We start from the raw sequence: 23,408 nt of genomic DNA on the forward strand, positions 1-23,408 counted from the left end.
TCCTTCAATTCAATTCATTTTTTGAACCATTAAAAATTTTTGCCTTCATAATGTGTAATGTGATTTTTTTTCCCTTTACCCTAATTTTGATTTTCCTCCTATAAAAACATTGCATTTCACTAATGTCGATATGAAACAGACAGAACAATAAAAAGAATACTGTGAAAGCTCAAACCAAAGCAATACAACAGAATTAAACACCTTTGCCTTCTCCCAGTGGGGGGAGAAAAAAAAAGAAAGAAAAAACACAGATATTATCAAAATGAGCAGACAAAGTGAATCATTTGGATTTTCTCCAGTAGGAAATATCCTTGAAAATGAGCTAGTCTTGCTTAATGTTTTCACTTTAGTGAAACTACAGCTCTCTGTTTAAAGATGTTCTACCTAAATATTTTTGAACAGCACCCTCAGGTAAGTAAGAAGCATCTTACTGTCTTCCTCAGGATAGGAAGGGCTAGATGATTAAGCAGGTCTATAAAAACTCTTGCTGCTCCTCTTTCTGACTGTAAATTACCATTAAAAATTATACCTTTACTATGTGCTATCCCATAGATTCAAGCATTTCCAAACAGTTCCTTTAATCTGAATTTAAACTGCTATTTTATTAACTGAAATTGCTTCAGCAAGGACAAGGAAAGATTTCTCAGCTCTTTGCATAAAAGAATAAGCCAGCAAGCCACACACACGGAAAAAAAAATATAAGCTACGTGCTTAAAAACAGCTCACACCTAAAGGTGCCAAGGAGGAAAAACCTCTTTAAGGTGACGCCGGGAAGAAAAGGCTTTGAGCAGAGCAGCTGAGTAAGTGCACAGCTGTGAACATCTTGTGTTACTGCCCATTAATCTGAACGAGACAGGGAACGTCCCCCGCAGGGACGGGGACGAGGGGCCATGAGCTCGTCTGGATGCTAAAGACGGGCTCAACGCATCCTCCATCCGCTATGGAAGGGAAGGAGCCACGTGGAGTCCAACGGGGAAAAGGGAGATGAAGGAAATGTTTTTGGGGAGGAGGAGAAGCAAAGGTGAGCACAGACGCAGGTCCCTGCCCAGCTCGGAGCCCGGCCCCAGCTTCCTCTCTTTGCAGGCTTTTGCAAACTTGCCCCCTTCCTCCCTCTGGCAGAGAAATTCATGCTGAGATATTTGTTACTCAGTTCTTTTGTTCCACCCATTTTCCATTTCAGCCAGAATGGGAAAGTATATTGCAATGGTATATTCAAAGGCTTAAGGGAGGCAGCTATTCCACTACCTGGAAAGCCATCACACTTGTGGTCATCCATGGACTCATCACCTGCCCTTTCTCAGTGCACCTCTCAGTCCTCTTCACATCATATACAAATCATGTTGCTTTCCCCTTTTTCTCATTAAGATAAGCACCAAAACGGGGAACAACTGATTTAAGCTTAAACTAAACACAACAGAATTAAACACTTTTGCCTTTTCCCAGTGGAGGTGGAAAGAAAGAAGTATCATCAGAACAATCATTTGGATTTCCTAGGATAGGAAATATCCTTGATATTGAGCTGTTTCGGGAGAAGTTTTTCACTTCTGTGAAACTAAATTTTTCAGCTTCAAGCTGTTCCACCTAAATACTTTTGAATAACGCCCTCAAGCAAGTGAGGACTATCTCACTGAGGATGGGAAGGGCTATGTGATTGAACAGGGCTATAGAAATTCCTGCCATTGCTCTTTCCCACGTCAAAGTACCATGGAAAAATGTATGTACTGTTCTGCAGTACTTTTTGTTAGAAAGAAAGAAAAACTATAAAAGACTTGGCAGTGTCCCCTCAATACAGCTTTACATTTTTCATTATTTTTTCTCCATCTTCTAAGGCTTTAAAATCTAATTGTCATCTTATACTTGTGAATAAGAAACATACAGTGAAGGAACAAGTAATTTTAATGTTAGTTGCTCTATGGGAAATGCTGAAGTGGAGTTTCTGAGGAAGGCAAGGGGGCTCAAGGCTGCTCAGTTGCCTCTTCAAGAGCCATCTGTCTTCCTGTGGCTTGCATCAAATGCAAGATTTTGAAAGAAATAAATGTTACCACAGAAGGCAAAAAGCCTCCTGCGATCACCACACAAAATAACCACATGATGGAAGTATCCCCAGAAAGTGAAACTCAACGTGTTACAGGGGTGAGCAAATCAGTGATTTCAGTTAGTGGGTAATAATATTTGTATTGGATATACGAACATTTTGGTAAGGTAATGGAGCACATCTTATCTGTAGCAGATCTCTGCACCCTATCTAGAAACCTTCTGCTATAGATTTTCTTTTCCCCGGGAAGTTTTTCTCTTTTAAATGTGAGTAAAGCAGAACAAATTCTCTCATGTTGTCTGTGATCTCAATCTCCAACTCAGCACAGATACATAACACTGCCTAATGAAGGAAAAACAAGGAGCATTTGATTAAATGTTTGATCTCTGGAGGAATGTTCAGGCTCTGTGGGGTACTGTGCACCGCTCACAAGCGTTTTGTGTTTCATTATTGATTAAAAGTGATTAAAATGAATAATTGGTTCAATTGATTAAAAATATTTTCCTCTGAGTCAACCCTGAAAGTGTATTAGATTGCTCTATTTTCAGGGAAGCTTGGGATTTACTAGGTGCAGAATTGCCTGTGTAATGTCACCTTCCTGGGCAGGATCTGCTCACAATAATTGCCATTGCAGGGGCAGAAAGCACTTTGCAGCAGAGCTACCCCTGACTTCAAGGTGGGTAGCAATCCCACCCTCTGTTTTAATTATACTGGTTAGAAATAGGCATGGAGTTAAACAGAACATTGTGTTTCTTTACCTCACAGCATCCAGAGCCAGGACAAAGTTAGCATAATGTGTTTCTAAATGTGAAGTGCAACATCTTCTGCTCGTATGTTATTAGTCAAAATGAAGAGAATGGATTCATATGCTCATGCCATGGCATCATCAGATGTTGGTAATGACAAGGTTTCAACTAAAGGTGTAACAAAAGTGCCCATCTTAGGGATGGGCCTAGGGACAAGCTCCTTCAGCGAAACCAAGTAGAATAATGGCTGCATGGCTGCATAAAAAAAATGGAACAGAACGGAAAAAGGCTTGAATATTTTTCCTTCTGCATTAACTGGGTTGATGCAATCCCGCTGTGGTCTCCAGCACCCACCCCTTCTCCAGCCACGGTGAAAGCAAAACACGGAGCCTTCACTCCACATCCACAGGGCGCCCGTGATGCCGTATCCCCAGAAAGGACAAAGGCATGAGAACGGCCAAGGCCACCACGCTAAACTTCTCTCCAGCAACTTGTCATGAGAGTTTCTCGGGGAATAAAGTGCGAACGGAGCTGGAGACAGTGATAAATTTCCCTTCTGCGCAATCAATAAAATTCTCTCAGTCCTGCTCAGGCCTCTACCATGGACGCAAGGGCCATAATTACATTGTCAAAAATTCGAGTTGCCCCGGTTGACTGAAACCCCCGTTAAAAGTGACGGGTGATTGACGGGCAGTTTATGGGTGGCACGCACTGACTGGCAAGGGAGTTGGCTAAAGCCAAAGGCAACAGCGAAATTTCCCAGCCGGCTACAACCGCGGGAGCAAAGGACTGTGGCTCATGAGGGGATTGTGGGAAACCCTTAGTCATATTAACATATCAAAGCGAGGAGCTGACAGCGCTCGCTAAACAATCGGAACTCAACCGTAGCTGCAGAACGTTCCCCAAACTTCCCCGTCTCAAAGAGAAAAGCAATTGAAATGCACTCGATCCTGTCTTCACCGAGACAGCTAAGAATTTGAAAGCATGCTTGTTTAATGATTTTGAGCTGTGATAACGTGTGTGTCTATGTATACGTATATTATATATAAATATATATGAAAGGGGCTGACGTGCTCAACAATTTGTTCTATACCACAGACCAGACTGGCACTAAATTGGAACCAGAGTAACATATTTCTGTTTGATGAGAGCAATATGAATGCAGCGAAAGTGCATGCTCCTTCTGGTCTTATTTTCTACAGGGTTTGTACTTCTTCAGTGCTGAATTTGGGTTTACATGGTTTGAATAAAATCTTAATCGCAGCCATGCACTGCATGTGTATGTTGGCTGCACTTAAGAGCGACTTCACAACAAGTCTGGATTTCTTGCATGGGTGATAAGAAATTGAAGCCAAGAGATATCTTCATTAATGCACCAACCTACCTGTGGCTTCATATTCTGCCGTTTAGTTAATGCCTTAAAGCCTTTGAACTCCTTGATTCTGGATACACCAGAACTAGGGTGAGTTTGGAAAGGGGTTTGGAAATGGTAAGTCCCAACCCTTAACACTGTTCTCAGAGGTTTCTGCCAAATCCTTTCTGACTTTACACAGGGGGTACTTGCTTCAAACTAGCTGGGTTTGCAGCAGAGTCAGTATCGATGAAAGCTTGAGTTTAAGTTTGGCCACTGGATATCAAACCTTGTCACTTCCTCCAGGAAAGAGATATCACTCGATATTATGGTCCTGAATAAAAAGTAAGGAATATCCTCAAGAAATCTCTTGAAGGTACTAACATGGACACCCAGGTTTACTTCCCTCTACCACGTTTCCAGGGTAACCCCATGAGAGTTACTTATGCTCTGTTTTCGTGTAATTTCAGGGGTTGTCTGCAAGCCATGAGGCAGCAAGTCCAGCACTAATGATATAGGTTCAGAAATGAAATGAGAAGCACCACAGTACACCTGGAAACAAGGAGATGTTATTGAATTTTCCCACACAGCTTAAAAAAAAAAAAAAAAGAAAAAGAAAAAGGAGAAAAAAAAAGGACTAACTCAAGGCTTTTGTTATGCTCTAAAGTGCTGACAGTTTAAGTAAATTTATACTAACTTCTTTACGGCAGTGAAATGGGAAATGGAAGATACAGAAAGAAAAACAGTGAAAGCTGACATCAGACAAATTCAAATCATATATACTTTTTTAACGAAGAGGACCTTCCCCATCCTCCACTGACCTCCCTCCTGCTTCAGCAGAGCATCTGTTCATGGACTCCCCTCCAACCACTGGCCTCGCCTGACCTTGCTGCGCATGTGTGAGTGGACAGGATTATCATGCAGCACTGCAGCTTGCTCCCTCTGTACACTCCAATTGGACCCCTCCGTGTCTTACATGTGTTTTCACCCACAGCCATACGTGTCAGTAATGCTCAGATAGCAACATTGCTGCCTCCAGGCCAGGAGGCTGGAAGTTCAAGCCCTGCTGGAGGGTACAAAGTGCCTACCAGTATGAAGGTTGACGCGCAAGAACGCAGAGGAGGGAAATGAGTTCAGATATGTGCTGGCTTTTTTCCGCCTCCTTCTAAGACATATATTGCATTTAGAAAAAGCACATTAATAACATCTTGACATGAGTGCTTTTTTACTCATATTCTGATTCATGTTGAGCTTGGACTTGAATTCCACATCCAGTCTTCTACAGCCATTTTATACCTCCCTCACAGCCATCCAAAAAGCTCCATATACGAGGTCCTCTGCTCCATAAAATAGGGCAAAACTTGTGCAAACCCACAGCCAGTTTCTCTCTTTTTTTTCCCTTGTCACTTCTACACTCTAGGATCATACAACTCTAGTGCTGCAGGACTTCCTTTGAGATAAAAGCCTCATGGCAACAGCAGAGAACTGGGCATCTTGGATGGAAATTTTTGGCACTGCCACAAACTTTCTGCATAGCCCTGGGCTTGTCACTTATGGCAAGGATGTGTTCTGAGCAGGTGTGTCTGTGTAGCCCTCCAGGGCATCAGAGGTGCCAGCTGTGCTGCTAATGCTAGAAAGGGACCACTGGCACAGGGGAGGCCAGCTCAGCATGGGGAGATGCAGGAGAAAGGGAGAACACGCTGCCAGGAGCACTTTGCTGCTCCTTTGAAGTAGCATCCACACCCCAGCTGCACAAGCTGCCGACCGCAGCACGGGCCTGGCCACAGGACCTGTGTGACCAGCCAAAAACCTCTCTTAGGAATACGAGGACCTCTCCAAACAATTTAGCTGTCTGAGGAGTGAACTTGCCAATTGTTACATGGAGAAACAAGGGCAAAAGGACTCCTCATTTCAGTAGAAGAGCAAACCCACCTTGCACACAACATAGATCTAAAGATTACCTTAACGATGAAGACCTTAATTTGTGGCATGAACAAACCCAGCGTCCTCTAGGTAATTAAATGAATGCCAGAGTTTCATAGCTACTGGATACCATCCAGCTGCTTCTTAGAGATCAGCTTTTCAAAATGACTCAGTTCCCAGTATAGGAGCTCTTATAGGAGCACAGCATTGAGATTTGGTGCTTGAGATATTATGACAATAGGAGGCTGACTCAAAACATAAAAACACAAAAATTCTAGACCAAAGACTAACGTCAACATGCAGTTAACTGTTTTTAGAAAAGAAAATTAACGGGAATTTTTTTTTTTTTTCTCAGAACAGTTCTGTAGGTTTTTATTTGTTTATTTTACATTTTTTTAAGTTGTGCTTTGCTTTGCTTTTAAAGAAAAGAAAAAAAGGTACTCACCATGCATGGAAAGAGTTCCATTCCTCACTGCCAGGAACTTGATCCCATATGGAATTATTGGTGAAGAATGGAGGCTTCCGTACAGATAGATGTGAGCTTTGTGATGGAAAGGGAGCTTAGAAGATCCCACATGGAGTTCTCCTCCATCAGATATTAGGATGTAATGAGCATGTAGTTCTACTGGGCCTGGACCAATAAATACAAGTTTACCACCTAAAGACAACAGAAAAACAAAACGAAATTGTTTGGTCTCATGGCTAGTCATCGCATGGTCAAAGGAGCTTAAGAGTTAGGTGAAAAACAAAAGGGTCTTGAAAAGAAGTTATCTGATTATGGGTAAAGTCATATTGTTTCCTGCAGGAATCCAAGCTTGCCTGTAGACTTAGTTTTCAATGGCATGCACATTTTTCACAGCAAAGACCTTATTAATTCAGCTCATTTTTTCAGCTCTACCACAGTCAGACAGCTTCTTCTAGACTTGAACAAGACCATTCAGCCTGGGCAGACATCTGATTTTCTCTAATTCTAGTGCATGTGAGCTGTGTTTGGAAAATCCCAGTCTTAATCTATTCGCACTCTAACTGTTAAGAAGGCATAATAGTACTACTTCCTTCGCATGCATAAATTTTTGGATTACAAACCATTTGTGACATGAAGAAGGGAAAGAAGAAGAGCTTTGGAACATAGGAACTGGCAACTTGTTTAGATCAGTGGTTGATTTAATCCTGCATGCTTCTTCCAACTGCTGTTCAAAACCAGATGCTTAAAAATAAAATACAATAAAATTTTCCTTGGTAGCTGCATGTGAGATGATCTTCCCATCCCATGAAAGCCCCTCGTTTTAAACCTCAATTAGAGGTTAGCTTTGCCCTGAAGCTCAAGGTTTCATCTCCCTGCCAACATTTTCCTTCTACCATCTATTAGTGCATAACCCAATAGGCTTTGCTAATAACACCGATCTGATCCTTGCCCAAATCTTTCTAATACTTGGTCTCGATGACTTCTTGAAGCAATGAATTCTGTGGTCTGACTACACAGTGTATAAAAAAAAAGGGATTTCCATCCCTTGGTTTTGACTCATTCTCTGTCAAATGCCTCCTTTGCTCTTGCCTGGTGTAAGCAGCAATCCCATTCTGTTATCTCAGAATGGTTAACGCCTTTATCTCCTTATATATTTTCCCTTTTCTCTCCTATGAAAGAAACAGTTTTTATAGTGTATTTTCACAGAGTGGATTGTCAGACAGTCATTCTGCATTTGGGATATGTCTTCTTAGGTCAAGCAACATTTCTCTGGAGCTAATCAGGAAACGCAGGTAACCAGAAAATCTTACAAAGGGATAGTCACCCTCACAGCATTTCTCTTTATCAGAAGTGGCTAAGTGAAACTTTTCATACCATGATCAGACTCTTTCTGGCATAAGTAGTAGTAGAATTGTGACCTTCATAGCTACTGACCAGCTGGCCTTCCTCCCCCACAAGGTACTATCAAACAAGGTAGGCTTGTTTGATAGGCTTGTTTGAAGGGCTTAAGAGGATTAGACCTCTACTTTAATTTCAATATTGAGACAAAAACTGAAGGCAGATGTTTTAGAATACAAGTCAGATAGATAAAAATAGTTCTTTATCATTGCCCTCTTCATGAAGACTCATAACAATATGGGAACTACATAGCACTTGTATGCCTTTCCCACCTAGTCACATGCTGTCCTACTGAACACATTTTGCCTTGCCAGATCTCCTTATTTAATCTTGCACTTGGTTTATTTTTATTATTTACAAGACATATTCCCCATAAAACATCTTGCCTATCAGTCACGTATACCTGTATGACTTAGTCATTTATGAATTCAACCAGCTATAACATTTAACTTCATCCAGTTTTCCACTTCAATCTGTGGTTGATATCAGACTAGTCAGCCTTTACCTGTCTGGATATTGGCACAAAGTGTCCTGCTGTCTGTAATTTTCCATGTAGTCCAAAATGCACAGAAAATTAATATTTATAGAAAACTGAACTCATCTATCAACAGGTTTAAGGCTTTTAGATGACACTTGACCTGTTGATCTAAGAATATGTATTTCTGAAAGATATTATTTAACATCATCTTCCATAATAAATAGGCTGCTGGTCCATCTTCCTCTTGTGATATAATTTACCATCCTGCATCTTCCCTCACTGAGAAGAGAAATATTTATTAAGTACATTTGCCTTATAGCAGCAGTGTTAATTTTATCATTGCAATCTAGAAATGAAACTATAAATCATTGAGATTTATTTTTCTCTTAATATTACAAAAAGCAATCTTCCCCACGGTCTTATTGACTTTCTATGCTTTATTCCCACTGATATACAGTCATTGCTGTTTCCACTTCTCCTCATATGATTTTTAATGAATATTCTAATTGCTGTCATGCTGAACCAGTGAACCAGGAGGGCTAGGAGCAAAAGTTTTGCTGTGTTTTGACTCAAAACTCATAAATCTTGTTTGCCTCCAATACACTCCCCAGAAGATTTTCCAAGTTTCAGTCACATTTTGACCATCCAAAATATTCAATTTGTCTCCAAGTTAGGTCATAAATGTTAAACTCCTCCCACAAACTCTTGTATTCCCTCCCCATGGGTTGACAGGGATGAGGGCACCTCTCACATAAGACTTTCTGGAGTCTTTTCCTGTTTGCAGCCTTCCCATGCATCTCAAGGTAGCCATGGGAAGATCCACCATGAACAGTGCTGAGGGATACAGTGCAGCCCACATCAGAGTCAGGCTTTGCTGCAAGTGCTACAATAATTTCACTCTTCTGCAAAACTATCAGGAAGTGAGCGGAAGCCGCTCATATATTCCCTGCAAAAAGCATACACATCTTGCCAAACAAAAGTTAATTCTTTTGTTATGGGCATTAGCATCTTCACTGACCCTTGTGCACTTTTCTGTGCAAGGCAGTTTTGTCATATCAAGAATAACCCATTTTCATATATCTCCTAAAAAAACATTATGCTGCCATTCAGAGAGACCTAGACAGGATGGGAGAGTTGGGCAGAGAGGAATCTCATGAGGTTCAACAAGGACAAGTGCAGGATCCTGCACCAGCAGAGGAATAACCCCAGGCACCAGGACAGGTTAGGGGTTGACCTGCTGGAAAGCAGCTCCATGGAGAGGGATTTGGGAGTCCTGGTTGACAAGTTAACCATGAGTCAGCAATGCACCATGGTGGCCAAGAAGGCCAATGGGATCCTGGCCTGCATCAGGAGGAGCGTTGCCAACAGGTCGAGGAAGATGATCCTCCCTCTCTACTCAGCTCTGGTGAGGCTGCACCTGGAGTACTGGGTGCAGTTCTGGGCTCCCCAGTACAAAAAGAACATTGAGCTTCTGGAGGATCACAGAATCGTTAAGGTTGGAAGGGAAGATCCAGCATAGAGCGACAAAGATGCTTAAAGAACTGGAGCATCTATCATATGAGGAAAGACTAAGTGAGCTGGGCCTGTTTAGTCTGGAGAAAAGACTGAGAGGAGATTTACTCAACATGTTCAAGTATGTGAGGGGTGACTGTAGGGAGGATGGGACCAGGCTCTTTTCCATGGTGGCCAGTGACAGGAGAAGGGGTAATGGTGCAAGTTGAAACATAGGAAGTTTAATCTCCATATGAGGAAGAATTTCTATGCTGTGAGGGTGACAGAGCCCTGGAACAGGCTGCCCAGAGAGGTTGTGGGGTCTCCTTCTCTGGAGATCTTCCAAACCTGCCTACATGCCACCTTGTGCCACATGCTCTAGGTGTCCCTAATGGAGCAGGGGGAGTCGGACTAGATGATCTCTAGAGGTCTCTTCCAAACTTAACCATTCTGTGATTCTGTGATTATGCCCAGTCCTCCAGAGCATTTTTTGCTATATTGATTCAAAGATTTCCAACATCATCTGTGGTTTACTGCACTGACTGTGTCTATTCTGAACTGGTGGTGAATACGTCACAGTCCCAACGTGTTCCAACTACATCAGAGTTGCAGGCAATAACCCTGCCACGCTTTGGGTGAATGTTTGACCTTTTCTAAAGAACATCCTACACAAAACCAGGGAGAATGAGAAATGGACTTCCAGGTGGGCATTGTTGCCTAATTCTCAGGTTTCTCTGACCCTAAGTACACTGACAACCCCAAGCACACTCCGAAGTGACACAAAAACTTGCAAATCTTCCACCTCAAGGAATTTGCTATGTATGATGCTTTGACTTTCCATTACAAGCAGCAGCCAAAGCTAGCATGGAAGCACAGGAAATATACCCTGCATAGGAACCAGATATATCTGTTATATACATGGTGGCATCGTAATGTCATTGCACACTGGCTCTTTGGAAAGTTTCTGGATTTTTCCAGAGCAAAGTCAAAAGAAATTTGGTCTTCAGAAACAAAGTATAACAGTAAAATCCAACTGAAAGCTAAAAATCAGTATCACAGAAAGGTAAGCATTAGCTGGTAGTCTCTTAGTCATTTGAAAATCCAAGGATTAAAAAAAAAAAAAAAAAAAAAAAGAAGTCTTCTAGTCAAACTTACAAATACTTACACCCAAAATTTATATAGGGTCCCTTAAAACATAAGCTCTTTTTATTTCTGTTGTTTTCATTGGATCAGAATAAATATACAGCTACTGCTCTACAAGACTATCTTCCTTTTCCTTAAAAAGAAAATAAAAGTTTTGCTTCCCTTTTTTATTGCACTTGACCCCTTTCACTGAAGGCAGAAAGCAAGAATATTGCTCAGCTGAGCCTTCGGCCGTGACCCTCAAATTGTTTGTTATGGCTACACAGGAAAGCAAAGTCCTACATATGACCTTGGGGGTGATTTTATAAAAATCAATCAACCGCTGTTATGATGGCCTCCCCACCAACCAAAATAAATACAATTACACCCATAATCACTTCTGTACAATAATGTGCTAATTCAATGAGCCTCTTTAGGTGGAGTGAGGGGGAGGAAGGAGAAGAAAAATGTTGAGGCTATTTGATACTTTGTGAGAACATCAGAAGCACCATTCTTCTCAATTAACCCAGCAATTAGCCTCCACCTCTCTGCCAGGAAAAGAAATCTTTCTTTATCTGTCATTATTAAAAAAAAAAGAGAGAGAATGAGAGAGAGGAAAACTAAACTGTGGTCAACTCCGTTAGTCCCAAAGGAGTGGATAAATACACAGATTGAAAAAAAAATACAGAATATTGGAGAAAACAAACTTGATAATAAAATGTGTGAATAACTAGTGCACCAGAATGCCCGTGGTAGAACTGGTTTTGTGAAGAGACTTTTTCCCTCCTTGATCATTGGGAAATGATAGTGAACACATTCAATAGGAAAAGAAGTGGGAAGACAACAGTTCACCACTTCGTTCCATCAGGAACCCTTGACTGGCTCTTAGGCAGTGCCAAACTGGATTAGACACACAGCCTTCATGCCCAGAGCCATTATGGTGCAAAAAGGCTGCATCATGCACTTCCAGGAATGAATAAATAGATACATAAATAAATAACAAGTATTCATGGAGTTAGGGTTTGTAGGATTATGATGAAAAGTTTCTCCTTGCCACTGTGATACCGAGACTGATTCACACTTTCACACATAGGGACATCCTTTCTCAAAACTTCTTTTTTTTTAAATGTTTCTAATATAGACATTTTTGGAATGCATAAAATTGATGCTGATTTTCTTCTTATTATATTGATTGTGATTTAGAACATTTTGGGGATTTCCTGAACTTGGAGGGAAGCAAAATCCCATATCCAAAAAGCACCTTTTACTTTGAGTTTTTTTTTTTATTATCATCTTTTGAGGCAACACTTTAGCATTCACCATCGATTTAAGTCTGTTCTGAGGAATAGTCTAATTTTCCTAAGGAACAGCTCACTGGAGAGATAGGATAAAAGTGTCCCTCACCAGATTTAATTCCACTCTTTCATTCAAACTTCAGGCAAGGTTCTGGGTAGTCTTGGGAGATCCTCTTTTTAATCAATAATAGGAGTTGTAGGAGATTCCTTACTGGAAGAATATCCTTGTGTCACACCGCTTTAACTAACAGAAAAAACTCCTGGCTGTGGGAAGGGATTTGCTGATGGGAAGATCATCTCTTCAACAGGCCTGGTCTCAGCCATCACTGCCTGCACAAGGAAGATCTGCAGCAGTGGTGGGTCTCCTATGGCCACATATAACTAATATTCCAACAGCCTTCAGCTTCCTCTTCCCAATTTCTCTCGCTTGGTGTTTCACATGATGAACCCACAGAATCCCCCATGAGTCAGGCTTGGTCTTGCAAGTTATATTGCTGGCAAGTATCCCAGAGTGGCAAAGAGCAGGAGGCAACTGCTGGAGCTGGAACGTCTTTATGAAACAGCTGATCCTGCATAAGGCTGCAATGTGCCCTATTATCGCTTGCGCCCTGGGTACCAGGTGAGCCCCGTGGGGTCTCCCAGAGGAAAAGTAAAGCAAAAATCCTCCTGTGCGCATAAAGAAGAAGGAAGAGTTCGTGTATCTTAAATCCTCCTGTGCACATAAAGAAGAAGGAAGAGTTCATGCATCTTAAATAGGAACAATTGCTTATTTTATGGCCGTGTGCCTGTTGACAAGCTCGCATGATGTTTGGATGAGCCATAAAAGCTCATAGCAGACTGGACTACTGCTGAGAGAGATAGAAAGGGGAAGAAAAAATGTTATATTGGGTCTATCCCAAAGGTTTCACAAATCAAGAGACTCCAAAACTCTGTCCCCCTGTATACGTTCCTCCACCCTTCTTGTACTATACAGGTGCAGACCCAAACTATCCAGGTAGTTCACTACCTCAGTATTTCCACCAACACATTAAAAAGGGAAGCTTGTATTGCAGCACTCTGTTGGACTGAGGTTTTAAGCTAGGCAGCTGCTTGAGACTCTCAGTCTCCCAGGCCTGGCAAGGATGTGTTTTCTGGCTCTCTCTGCTCACAACCATCTGCTCACATGGCACGTGCACCCGTGTGGGCTGGCTGGACTCTTCCCTTGCAGCAAAGCAAAGGCAGGTAAGAACAGCAGACAAGAAGATATTGCAGCAGGCATCTCTTCCAAAGAAGACCTTCTACTCCTTCTTTGCTGATGAGAGACACTTAGCAACAATTTTGATGCTTTTACAAGAGTTGTGGACACGTTTTGATGCAATTTGACAGCATGTATCAGAGCCAGTCATCTGGGATCTGCTGAATATCATCTAGATGCAAATGTCTAAATATGTCCTTCACAACGTTACAGTTTGGCAATGTGAGGTGAATGCCTTGGATGAAGCAGGTGAAAGCAGATGCTCTTAATTAGCGCCAGCAAATCCCAAGATATGAATTCCAGCGGCAGGAGAAATTTTGTTCCAGATTTGAGGAGATGCTTGCAAATGCATTAGGGTAAAAATCATGCAAATTAATCTGATGAAAAAAAATAGGTCCTTGAGCTATTTAAAGTCTGGAGAGGAAGGATACCTGTTAACTGCTTCACATTCATTAAAGAAGGAGGACATGGGGGGAGATGAAGGAGCTTGGCATGTCAAGGCATGTTGTGCTCACCTAAGCTTGCCTGGGTGATCATTAGACCAGTGCATCTGCATTTGCCTTGCTTCTGTATTCATTCTCCTGTGACTCTTGGTATTTAGATTTAAAAGTGATATTTTGTTACAAATAGGGTTTGTCTCTCTGGATCTAGCACAGTGGGTTGGACTTTGGTCCTCATGAAAGCCTATTCTACAAGACTGCAACATAATGCATGCTCTTTCAAAGCATCAGAGGAAGAGGGTTCAATGCAATACTTCAAACCTTAAGAAGATCATATGCAGCCCCTTGTTATAAAATATGCTCCCTCTGTGCCTCCGGGATTATAATTTAGATTTATGCCTTTGAAGGTATGTGCAGTTAAAAACTTCTTTAAGACGTGGACCACAGCTTCTAGCCTGGACAGGCAGCAACAGCAATATTCCTGTAGCACAAAAAGATGTGTGAGGTGCTAACATGAAGCAGGGTCTGATAGTATCTCAGACAGATATAGACAGACTCGGACGATCTCTCTATCACACCAAGCAGCATCTGCTTCCCAGAGACAGGCCTGTTCCCTTGCTCCATGCCAGTGTGCGGAGCAGGAGGCTGCAATGCCTTGGATTTCAGGCTGGGCTCTGCAGGAGCTGTGTGTGGTTCCCGTTGTTAGCACAGCCCAGATTCATTTCCACTGATCTGCTCATCCTGGGAAGCCTCAGAGGAGCCCCCAGAGCTGCGGAAGATGCGGAAAATCAATTTCATTGGCAAGCAAGAGCCCTAGGAATCTAATGTACTCGCTGTAATCCCGTCCTGCATGGAGCTGCAAAGAGATACCTGTGTGTCATGCCCAAACATAAACTGGGATTTATAGCTGATTTATAACTAGGAGAAAAATGGGGAAAAAAAACCAAAATCTAAAAATAATAGCTATAGATTTGGGACCTTAAAATGCTACCTTTGGGAATGCCCTGCCCTGAGAGCTGAAACCTACTGAAAAGTATTGAGTTCATGTTAAAAAAAAAAAAAGAGAAATATTTTAAAAGAGATTCCTTTCATTTTCCATCAGAACAGCTGGGACTTTAAGGCTCTGTGGCCATAATTATTGCAGACTTGATACACCTCATTGTAGCAATGTAGGAAAATATCACACAGTGGCAGAGAAAAATAGGGCTGACTTTTCTTCCTTTTAAATCTCAATTAAAAAATACATTGGATGAAATTTCCCATTAGCTGGTACTATTTGTACATCCCATGTTCTTTCTTTAATTAAAAAACATGCTTATTGCAATACTGCCAGAATCACTTTTACGGTATTTTAATTGTAATGTCTCTGCCTGATTAAAAAAAGAAAATATGAACTAGAAACTGCCTGAAAAAAAGTATCACAATGCACATCCCAAATGGATTAAGCAAAATGGCACAGAAAGCACCGCAATATAGTTCTTAACTGTGGTTACTGACAAGGTTTTCTAAAACAGGTTGGAAGACTAGCTGACACTAGAGATAAGAAAATAAAGGAAAAAAAGCTTGTTCCTTCTTTAAGCCAATTAATTCCCAGTTGTTATCAGCAGTGAATGAAGCACTAATTATTTGACAAGGGCTTATGCAGGTGTATCAGCTACTGCTCAATGCTTTTTGCTAATAGCAACAAAGTCAAAGAAGAGTCAAAGAGAGCAAAACCCATATACAAGTTTATCTCCTCCTCAGTCTACCTATAGGACCCATTCTAGTATTATACTGACTTGATTGTGGATTCTGAGGGATCCAAAATATTGATGGATAAGCCTCACTCTTGGGACTAGGTGTTTAAGATCTGACACTGTCTTTGCGACCTGCTAGGTGTCTAATCTTGCTAGAGATCTGGTAGTTTGAAAAAAGCCTCGATTACCTCTGGTACTGTCCAGACTGGGTGACTTTAAGTACCCACTATCAGTTTTTACAGGCCGAAACCAGGGATGATGAGGGTCAGATATCTGTCAAAGCCTCAGCATGAAGTCTGACCATGGAACTGGCTTTGCTGGTTTCAACAGCAAATTGATAAGATGCATCGAAGTGGCAAATCATGCAGGACAAATAGAGATGTGACAGGGGATATCATGGCTTTTCCAGAGAAGGGCCTAAGCAATCTTCTCCTTTATGCCTGCAAGGACAGTCCCCTCAAGAGTGCCACTGCAAAGGCAATTGGATGGTTACAGACCTTCAACTCCAGCAGTGTCACCCCAAGAGGGAGCCCCGAGGCATTCCTGCAAGTACCTTTCTCAGGCTGTGGAAAGCAAATTTTTGTCTGCCCTGGGTTATCATAAATATTTCTGAACTCATGGTGCTAGGATCATGCAAATAAGTTGCAATCACCTGCTGAAGTTATAGGGATATCTGCAACCAATCTGTCTTGTTTGTCATCCCCCATCTCTACCTTCTGAGCAGTTCCACAATCTGATCATTAAATTTTCCACTGTTGATAGTGTTCACCTTCCATTCACCAAGGAAGAAAATGATAAGCCTTCATTATAGTGCTCAGAGGTAGCCTGTAGGACCCAGATACCTAATCTTATTTCACTCTTGATTTGGATTCCTAATCTTCTGTCCAGACAGTCTGGTCACTACCAGAGTTTGCATTTTCCCAATTGACACACAGCCTGAGCAGGGCCATCTTAATGCTGCAGCTGTAGGTGACATCCATCCTTGTTATAATAACCTTAAAATAATTTCTACAGTGTTGAAGTCATCAAGGGGACCAGAGAATCCCTGATAGCTGCTATTCAGTATCCCCATGGTGTCTTAAGAACAGAAAATTTTGACAAATGAGCCCATGTAAGTGTGCTGGTTTTGCTGGATACAGCTCCAGGAAAAGGCCAATAGGGTACAACAGAGGAGCAGATTCAGTCACCTCACATTTTCTTTTTTCCTTCTGTAAAGTTTGTTATATCTTCAGCTTGTGCCTGCATTGACAGATCCTGAACCAGTAAAACCAAAGAGAGCAGAACTATAGTTTAATCCCATTCTCTGGCCCCGACCAAGAAAAAAACACTTCATCTTATTCTTCAGTCGAAGCACGTAGCTACACCCGCCTGCAGGTTAGGGTTTATCGTCATGCCCATCTTGCACCTGGGGAAACCTGGCAATTACTTGATACGTTCACAGACTCAGTAGTTGCTATTCTAAAGGGATCACCTAACTGTGATTCATCTTAAGATTGGTATCTATAATACTTCAGATGAACAGGTCCTTTGGTGGTGTGTGTTTCTTTCTATCAATACAGAAGGCTAAACAACTCCCCTGGGCTAGATAACTTAGAAAAAAAGATAAGTTTAGGGAAGATGAATCCCACCCACTCTTAAAACAGGGTAGACCTCCATATGTCTTGACTCCAAACCCTGCCAAGGCAAACAGCTAGCAGCACTCACGTTAGAGGGGGTGATGCAACAAGAAAACTCCAGGAAAGAGTCAATTCATAAATAAATACCCTGTAGGCTTCTACTTTTAAAATGGAACTGCCTATTATTTGTTATGTAGCTATGCTGAAATTAATAGTATGTAGAATATTGCAATGCTGCTTTAATAACTGAATCTATACCATAAAACAAGCTTCTTGGAAAAACTAACAAAGAGGATAAATTATCTGAATGTCAGATGAGCTAAAGTCATAAAGGTACTGCTCCAGACTTCATTAAATTCACCAAGACTTCCCTTTCTGAGTTGTTGCTCATAGATTGTATGTGTTTTTGTGTTGGCCCAGGGAGCTTTTGCTATAACTGTGCACCCTACTTCTTTGCAAAGACAGAGTCTAAAAATCCCCATCCAAATCAGCAGCCAGAAGTCTCCGAAGTCCGAAGCTCTGACCTATCTTATTCGCTACATGCAATAACCACAATGAGGCTTGAAACAATCTTACATCCCATAGATCTAGGATTTATAGCTGTGGGAAGGAAGAAAATCAGACTAATATTTTTCTTTTTTCTTTTTTTTCTCTTAACTTGACCTTTTTTAAAAATCTTATTTGATTTTTCCAGTTAAAAATGTTGCCCACTGTAGCAGTTTTGAAGCTCTGAATCTTGACGGACCAAATTCAAAGTTTGGTAGAAATATTTGAACAATATGGATACACTTTCAAATTTTTATCTTTACTAATCATTCATAGCAATATTAAAATATAACCACTGAATGGATGTTTTTCCTCATTGTCTCTTTCCATGAAAACCTGTTATGTTTCACGACATTTTAATATAACATTACTTTTGTCAGTAAGGAAGGTGTAAGTCCTTAAATGCATAGAAAATTATCTTTTAACACTTTTAAACTCCAATCCAACCCAAACTTAAGTGAGAGGTTTAAGTTTAAGCAGGTAAATTCAGCAGAGCAATTCACATGCTTAATTGGGAGCAAGGGCACACAAGTTGGCACAATCAGGGACCTAATTTCCAAGGAAAAAACTACTTCTGGTACTAGCAAATTATTCCAATTCTTACTCTGACACCAACAGGGCTGCACTTTCTGACTCCGATGCTGCGCCTAACCTCAGGCGAGCGAACCCTACAAACCCGTGTCCCTCCCCATAGCTGCTGTGAGTTATTTACTCCCCAGCAGCCCTGCTCTAGGATCTTGGATTATTTATGACATTCTGTAGCTGTTGTGGCCTGTAATTCCGTAGCATCATTAATTTCGCAACGGCTTTTTGCAATGCGCTTTCCTCAGAGATGCCAAAGAAAACAGCGTTGATTATTGTTACCGGCACTGCCGTTATAGCTGAGCACCACTTAGGACAGCAGCAAATAAATACATAAATGGAAGCTTTCCCGCTCATATTGTCATTATGCCTCAAACCGCATAAACGATGCCTTTCGCATCCATGTGAATTAAATGTTACCCTAGCTCCAGCGTGACATACGATGCCCATCATGACATCTCTGGTGCAGGGGCTGGGGAAAGGGGACACCATGGCAATGACAAACTCCAGGCCTGGGATGAAGAAGAGCCCCAGACCCCCCTTTCCTCCAGACCTTTGAGATGCAGCAGGTTGAGGTTGCTGGTGGTGGTGCCCAGCAGCAGGGTCCGGCCTCCTTCTATCGTGACGCTGTCGCCATCTCGCGGTTGGTGGCCAGCAGGCCAGCTGCGGTCCTCGGCCCAGCGGCCACAAAACTGGAGGGGGAGCTGGAAAAGAAGAGTTGGAGAGCTGCAAAATTTACCCTTTCTCACCTTGCGGGGAGTGAGATTGCAGAAGATGCCGCGTTGGAGGAGACCCCGCGACACGGGCTGCTTTTCCTGCAAGACACTGTTGCAAGACGAAGAGTTGGAGGATGTTTGGTGTTGAGACACCCGGTCCTCAGAAACGCCTCTCACGATTTGGGGATGCACCTTGTGGTGTACCCCTTGTCCCAGGGTAATGAGGGACTTGCTCCTGGTCTCGCTCTGTCCCCTGGACTGCACATTAAGTCTTGGTAAAGTCATAAAAAAGGCAGCCCAAATAGTTTTGAATTAAAATATCCTGCTTGCATGGTCAATATTTTGTTTTACAGACTATTTGAAAGGGTTTTCTCCTGTCATTCATTCCCATTTATAGACATTCTTCCTTTCAAATGCTTAAATACTTTTTTTTTTTAAACTTTTCAGTATATGCAGAATTCTGAGCACTCCTTCTTTGATGACTGACACGTCAGTTCCAGAGGAAACACAGGCCTTATTAACTTCCAAACAGAAAGCAAATAGCCTCGGTCTTCATGAGCAATGACAAAATGATACTTTCCTGTCACCAGTCCTGGTTCCTCCTCACCTCTGAATGTTAAGGGTCCACTTTGCAGTGAAGCTTTCACTGGTTTCCTGAGGAACACGCATTTATTTGTTGGTGAAGATGCATGCCCCAGTGTGGACTTAGGCATTCATAAAATATTATTGTGGAATTGCAATTGTGGAATTACATTTCAACTAGCTAGAACAGTCCCAGCTGATCTGGGAGGAAAACTAGACATGGAAAATTTTGCTGTCCTCACTGGATTTGCTAATCCAAAACAGCAGTGGAATTGAATAACCTCCATACAAAAGAAAAAATATAGTTCATTTTCAATCAGGACACATCATGTTCATTAAAGCTTTTACTTGAGAGCTGCAGTTAAGGCAAAGCAACATTGGCAGCATTGCAATAGTTACTTTTTTTCAACTGTTGTATTGTCAGTGTTAGCTTTATGTGCCTGATGTTTTATACAGCACTTGTCACAGCACCTAGAGCCTTGAAGAGCTGCAATTTGAAAAAGCGAGAGCTCTGATAAATATTATGTGGTGGCTTCTCTCCTAATTATTTGCACCAAGAAACGAATGATAGTCCCCAGGCTAAAAGATACAACTGGCTTATGTCCATCCTGTCTGCAAGGATCAGGTACATATAGATCCTGGTGTTTTCTCTCCTCTGTTCAGTGCCTTCATTGCAAAGGGAATTATTTGGTTCAATATAGAACCAGGGAGTGAATTAACATGCATGCAGTGAGAACATCTGGGGAGCTAAGCCCCTGACGTCAGAGGGAGTCAGATAAGCCCTCACATCTGTACACAACTGTTACAGAGAGGGTCGTAAACAGCTTTTTTCTCTTTTTTCTTTTTCTCCATTTTTAAAAAAGGCCATTTAGGACAAACTTACTAGCTAAAAGAATAGATATCTCAAAACAGAATCTTTATAGAGAAGCTGTGGATTACCCTTCATTGATAATACTTCAAACCAGCTTACATACAAGATACACAGGCTGTATGCAATAGATCCACTGAAAAAGATCTACTCTCAGAGCAGGGGAAAGAAGAGAGCACTGTTCCTGCCAAAACACACATTTCCCCAATACACTGCTTAGCAAGCCAACCATAGCACAATATTGCAAATGCCCAAAGCTCCTGGCACAGCCTTAGTGGGTCTCTGTAATGCTGCTAGGACAACACTGGATGATGCCGTTGTTGCAAAATGGTCAGGTTCACAATAACATTTCTTTAAGAAGGTTTATTTTAACTGGATTCTTCTAAGGCAGCCCCCAATTAACTCCAATGGGAAAATAAGGATAAAGAATATTCTACATTGTTGTTCTTGTTAACACCAAAAAAGAAAAAAGAAAAGAAAAAAAGGCTTACAAAAATCTTACAAAATTGTACAAAATTGAGTCTTAAAAAAATGAAGAAAAATAAAATTCTCTTCTGAATTTGAATTTTATTAAGACAACTTCCTGTTCTAACTAGAAAATGCCCAAGCTATTCGCTTAGGGTTCTCTCTATAGAATATCAAAATTTATTTTTACACATAACTCTAGAAAACCCAGCTCTCCTCTGGCCCTGCAAGTCTCCTGCCATTTGATATTGGAGAACTTCATCGGTTATCATGTCCCAGCTTCTCTAGCTGCTCAGAAGTCAAAATGGGACAGATCTGATTCCATCCACATTGCTTGATCCTCCTAGACTCCAGCTGTACCTGCATCCTAAGGGTGGCATGGGCACTTCCCGAGGACACTCTCCTGCTCCTGGGACAGACAGACTCACTTGGGACCCCTCCAAAAAAACAGCTACCTCAAAGGGTTGCATGGACATATTGCAAACACCTCCATCGCGCAGAGACTCCAGACCCCTTCCTTCTGCCCACAGCCGACTAAAAAAGAATATTCCCCTCCCCATAGGATTATCCTAGAAGCAAGTCTCTTTTTTTTTTTCCTCCTGCTTGGCACCCAGCATTTGCCTTTGCATTTGATGTTATTTAAGCAGTTCTTAGCAACGCGGAGGAGCAGCAACAGCTGCAAGCAGCAGGGTCAGAGCTGAGTGCCCTCCCCGTGCGTGCTTGTCGAATGAACCGCGTGGATGGAGGTTGGAGTGCTGACAAATATACACTCCAAGCCGCCTCTGAGCCCTCTTTTGCACACAGAGTAGTGGTCGAGGCAAATCCTAACCTGAAAACAACCAGGTCTCCATTCTGGTCTCCATGGCCCTCTGCCAAACGTGGAGAAAGTGGAAGAGATGGAGGTGTGTGCTGAGGATCAGGCACTTAAAATTTCTACTCAAGATATTCAACTATAAGAGATTCTGGAAAAAGCAGCTGAGAAGCACTGTCACACCCAAGTTAAGCGTGAGGGCGAATACTCTACTAGGTAGCTAGAAAGGTGATTTGGGGGAAATGGGGCTAATAAGACCGTAATATTTCACAGCCACCTGTGTCTCTGCCAGTGTTCTGAACCTGGCCAGCTTCAATTCGATCTGACAGGGGGACTGAAACCTCAAAGATGAAGGGTTATTTTAAGATTCATTAAAAGATTCATTAAAATTAGCAACTTAGAAGCAAGATATGCATCTGGTGCTTTTCCAAAGACATATGTTTGCATATATATAATCAGCTCCCCACCTGAGCTCCAAAGACATGGACAAAATGTATAAAATGATATCTTAATGGCATACAATAAAAGATGCACAAGGCCCTTGCAAAGCAGTAGATTATCTCCTGCATCCTGCCTACACCCTCTTTTTCAATTTCCGGGCAGATTTCTTTCCAATTTATGCTTTTAGCTGCTGCCATGGTGGCCTCTGTGTCACTGTTAGGGAAATGGCTTGTGTCTGCAACAATCAGGGCCCAGATACAGCAACTGCAAAGATTGAATAATAACACACTTGCATGCCAATACAGGCTGGCAAACAAGGCAAAAAGGGATGGAATTATAAAACTTCTTTGACCAGCCATTCCATTTCTGAGCGTTGCTGCTCACCGTCACCATGGAGGGACAAGGATAACATTTCCAGTGATGGAGCGCGGCGCGTGGCTCCCCATGCCGCAAACACGGGACACCACGTTCCAAAACACTTTAATTCCAGTGATGGATAAGCAGAGCTTGCTTTCCAGGGGGTGCGCTCGTGACAGCTCCTCACTTTAATACATCAGGAAAAGATTTACACCCCCCCACACCCAACACCCTTCCACCTGAAGCAATGAAAAATATATATTTGGAGAAGACGAAGGAGGAGGATAGGTATTTTATTATCCTGGGTAGCTTTTACAAGGGAAGTATTTTTAGCCATCTGCTCTAATTATTCCTCCTGTATTGGCCACCATCTTCATGTAACAATAGAAATAATTACCTTCTCAAGCACAAAATATATATATATTTAGAGGAACAAACAAAAGTTGATTATTTTTACCTCCCAGGAAAATAAAAAGAAACAACAAGCTACTTCCTAATGAAGGAGTAATTAGGAAGGTGGGTAAAGCATCTATAATTAGAAAAGACAAATTGGTGAAGGCTCCTCCCTTTTCCTCCCTTGAAAAAGACACAAAACGTTATTTGCAACAGTTAGTGGGGTTAGTATATAATATGATATCCAGTGCCCAAGTGAGCTGGATCTGTCTCTTGGCACCATCACCTGCCACTCTTCATTTTAGCACCTGTAACC

General features: G+C 41.8%; 1 protein-coding gene across 1 annotated transcript in view; it reads right to left on the reverse strand.

The window, feature by feature from the left end:
* Positions 1-23,408, reverse strand: part of PKHD1 (PKHD1 ciliary IPT domain containing fibrocystin/polyductin) — a 239,843-nt gene that overhangs the window by 146,007 nt on the left and 70,428 nt on the right. The window contains 2 exon segments of the mRNA XM_088540100.1: positions 6,501-6,713; positions 19,013-19,163. Of these exon segments, the coding sequence (XP_088396226.1) occupies positions 6,501-6,713; positions 19,013-19,163 (364 nt within the window).

The sequence above is a fragment of the Tinamus guttatus genome, unplaced genomic scaffold, assembly GCF_059628265.1.
Source record: "Tinamus guttatus ecotype Peru unplaced genomic scaffold, ASM5962826v1 Tinamus_guttatus_pri_ptg000055l, whole genome shotgun sequence".
Lineage (NCBI taxonomy): Eukaryota > Metazoa > Chordata > Aves > Tinamiformes > Tinamidae > Tinamus > Tinamus guttatus.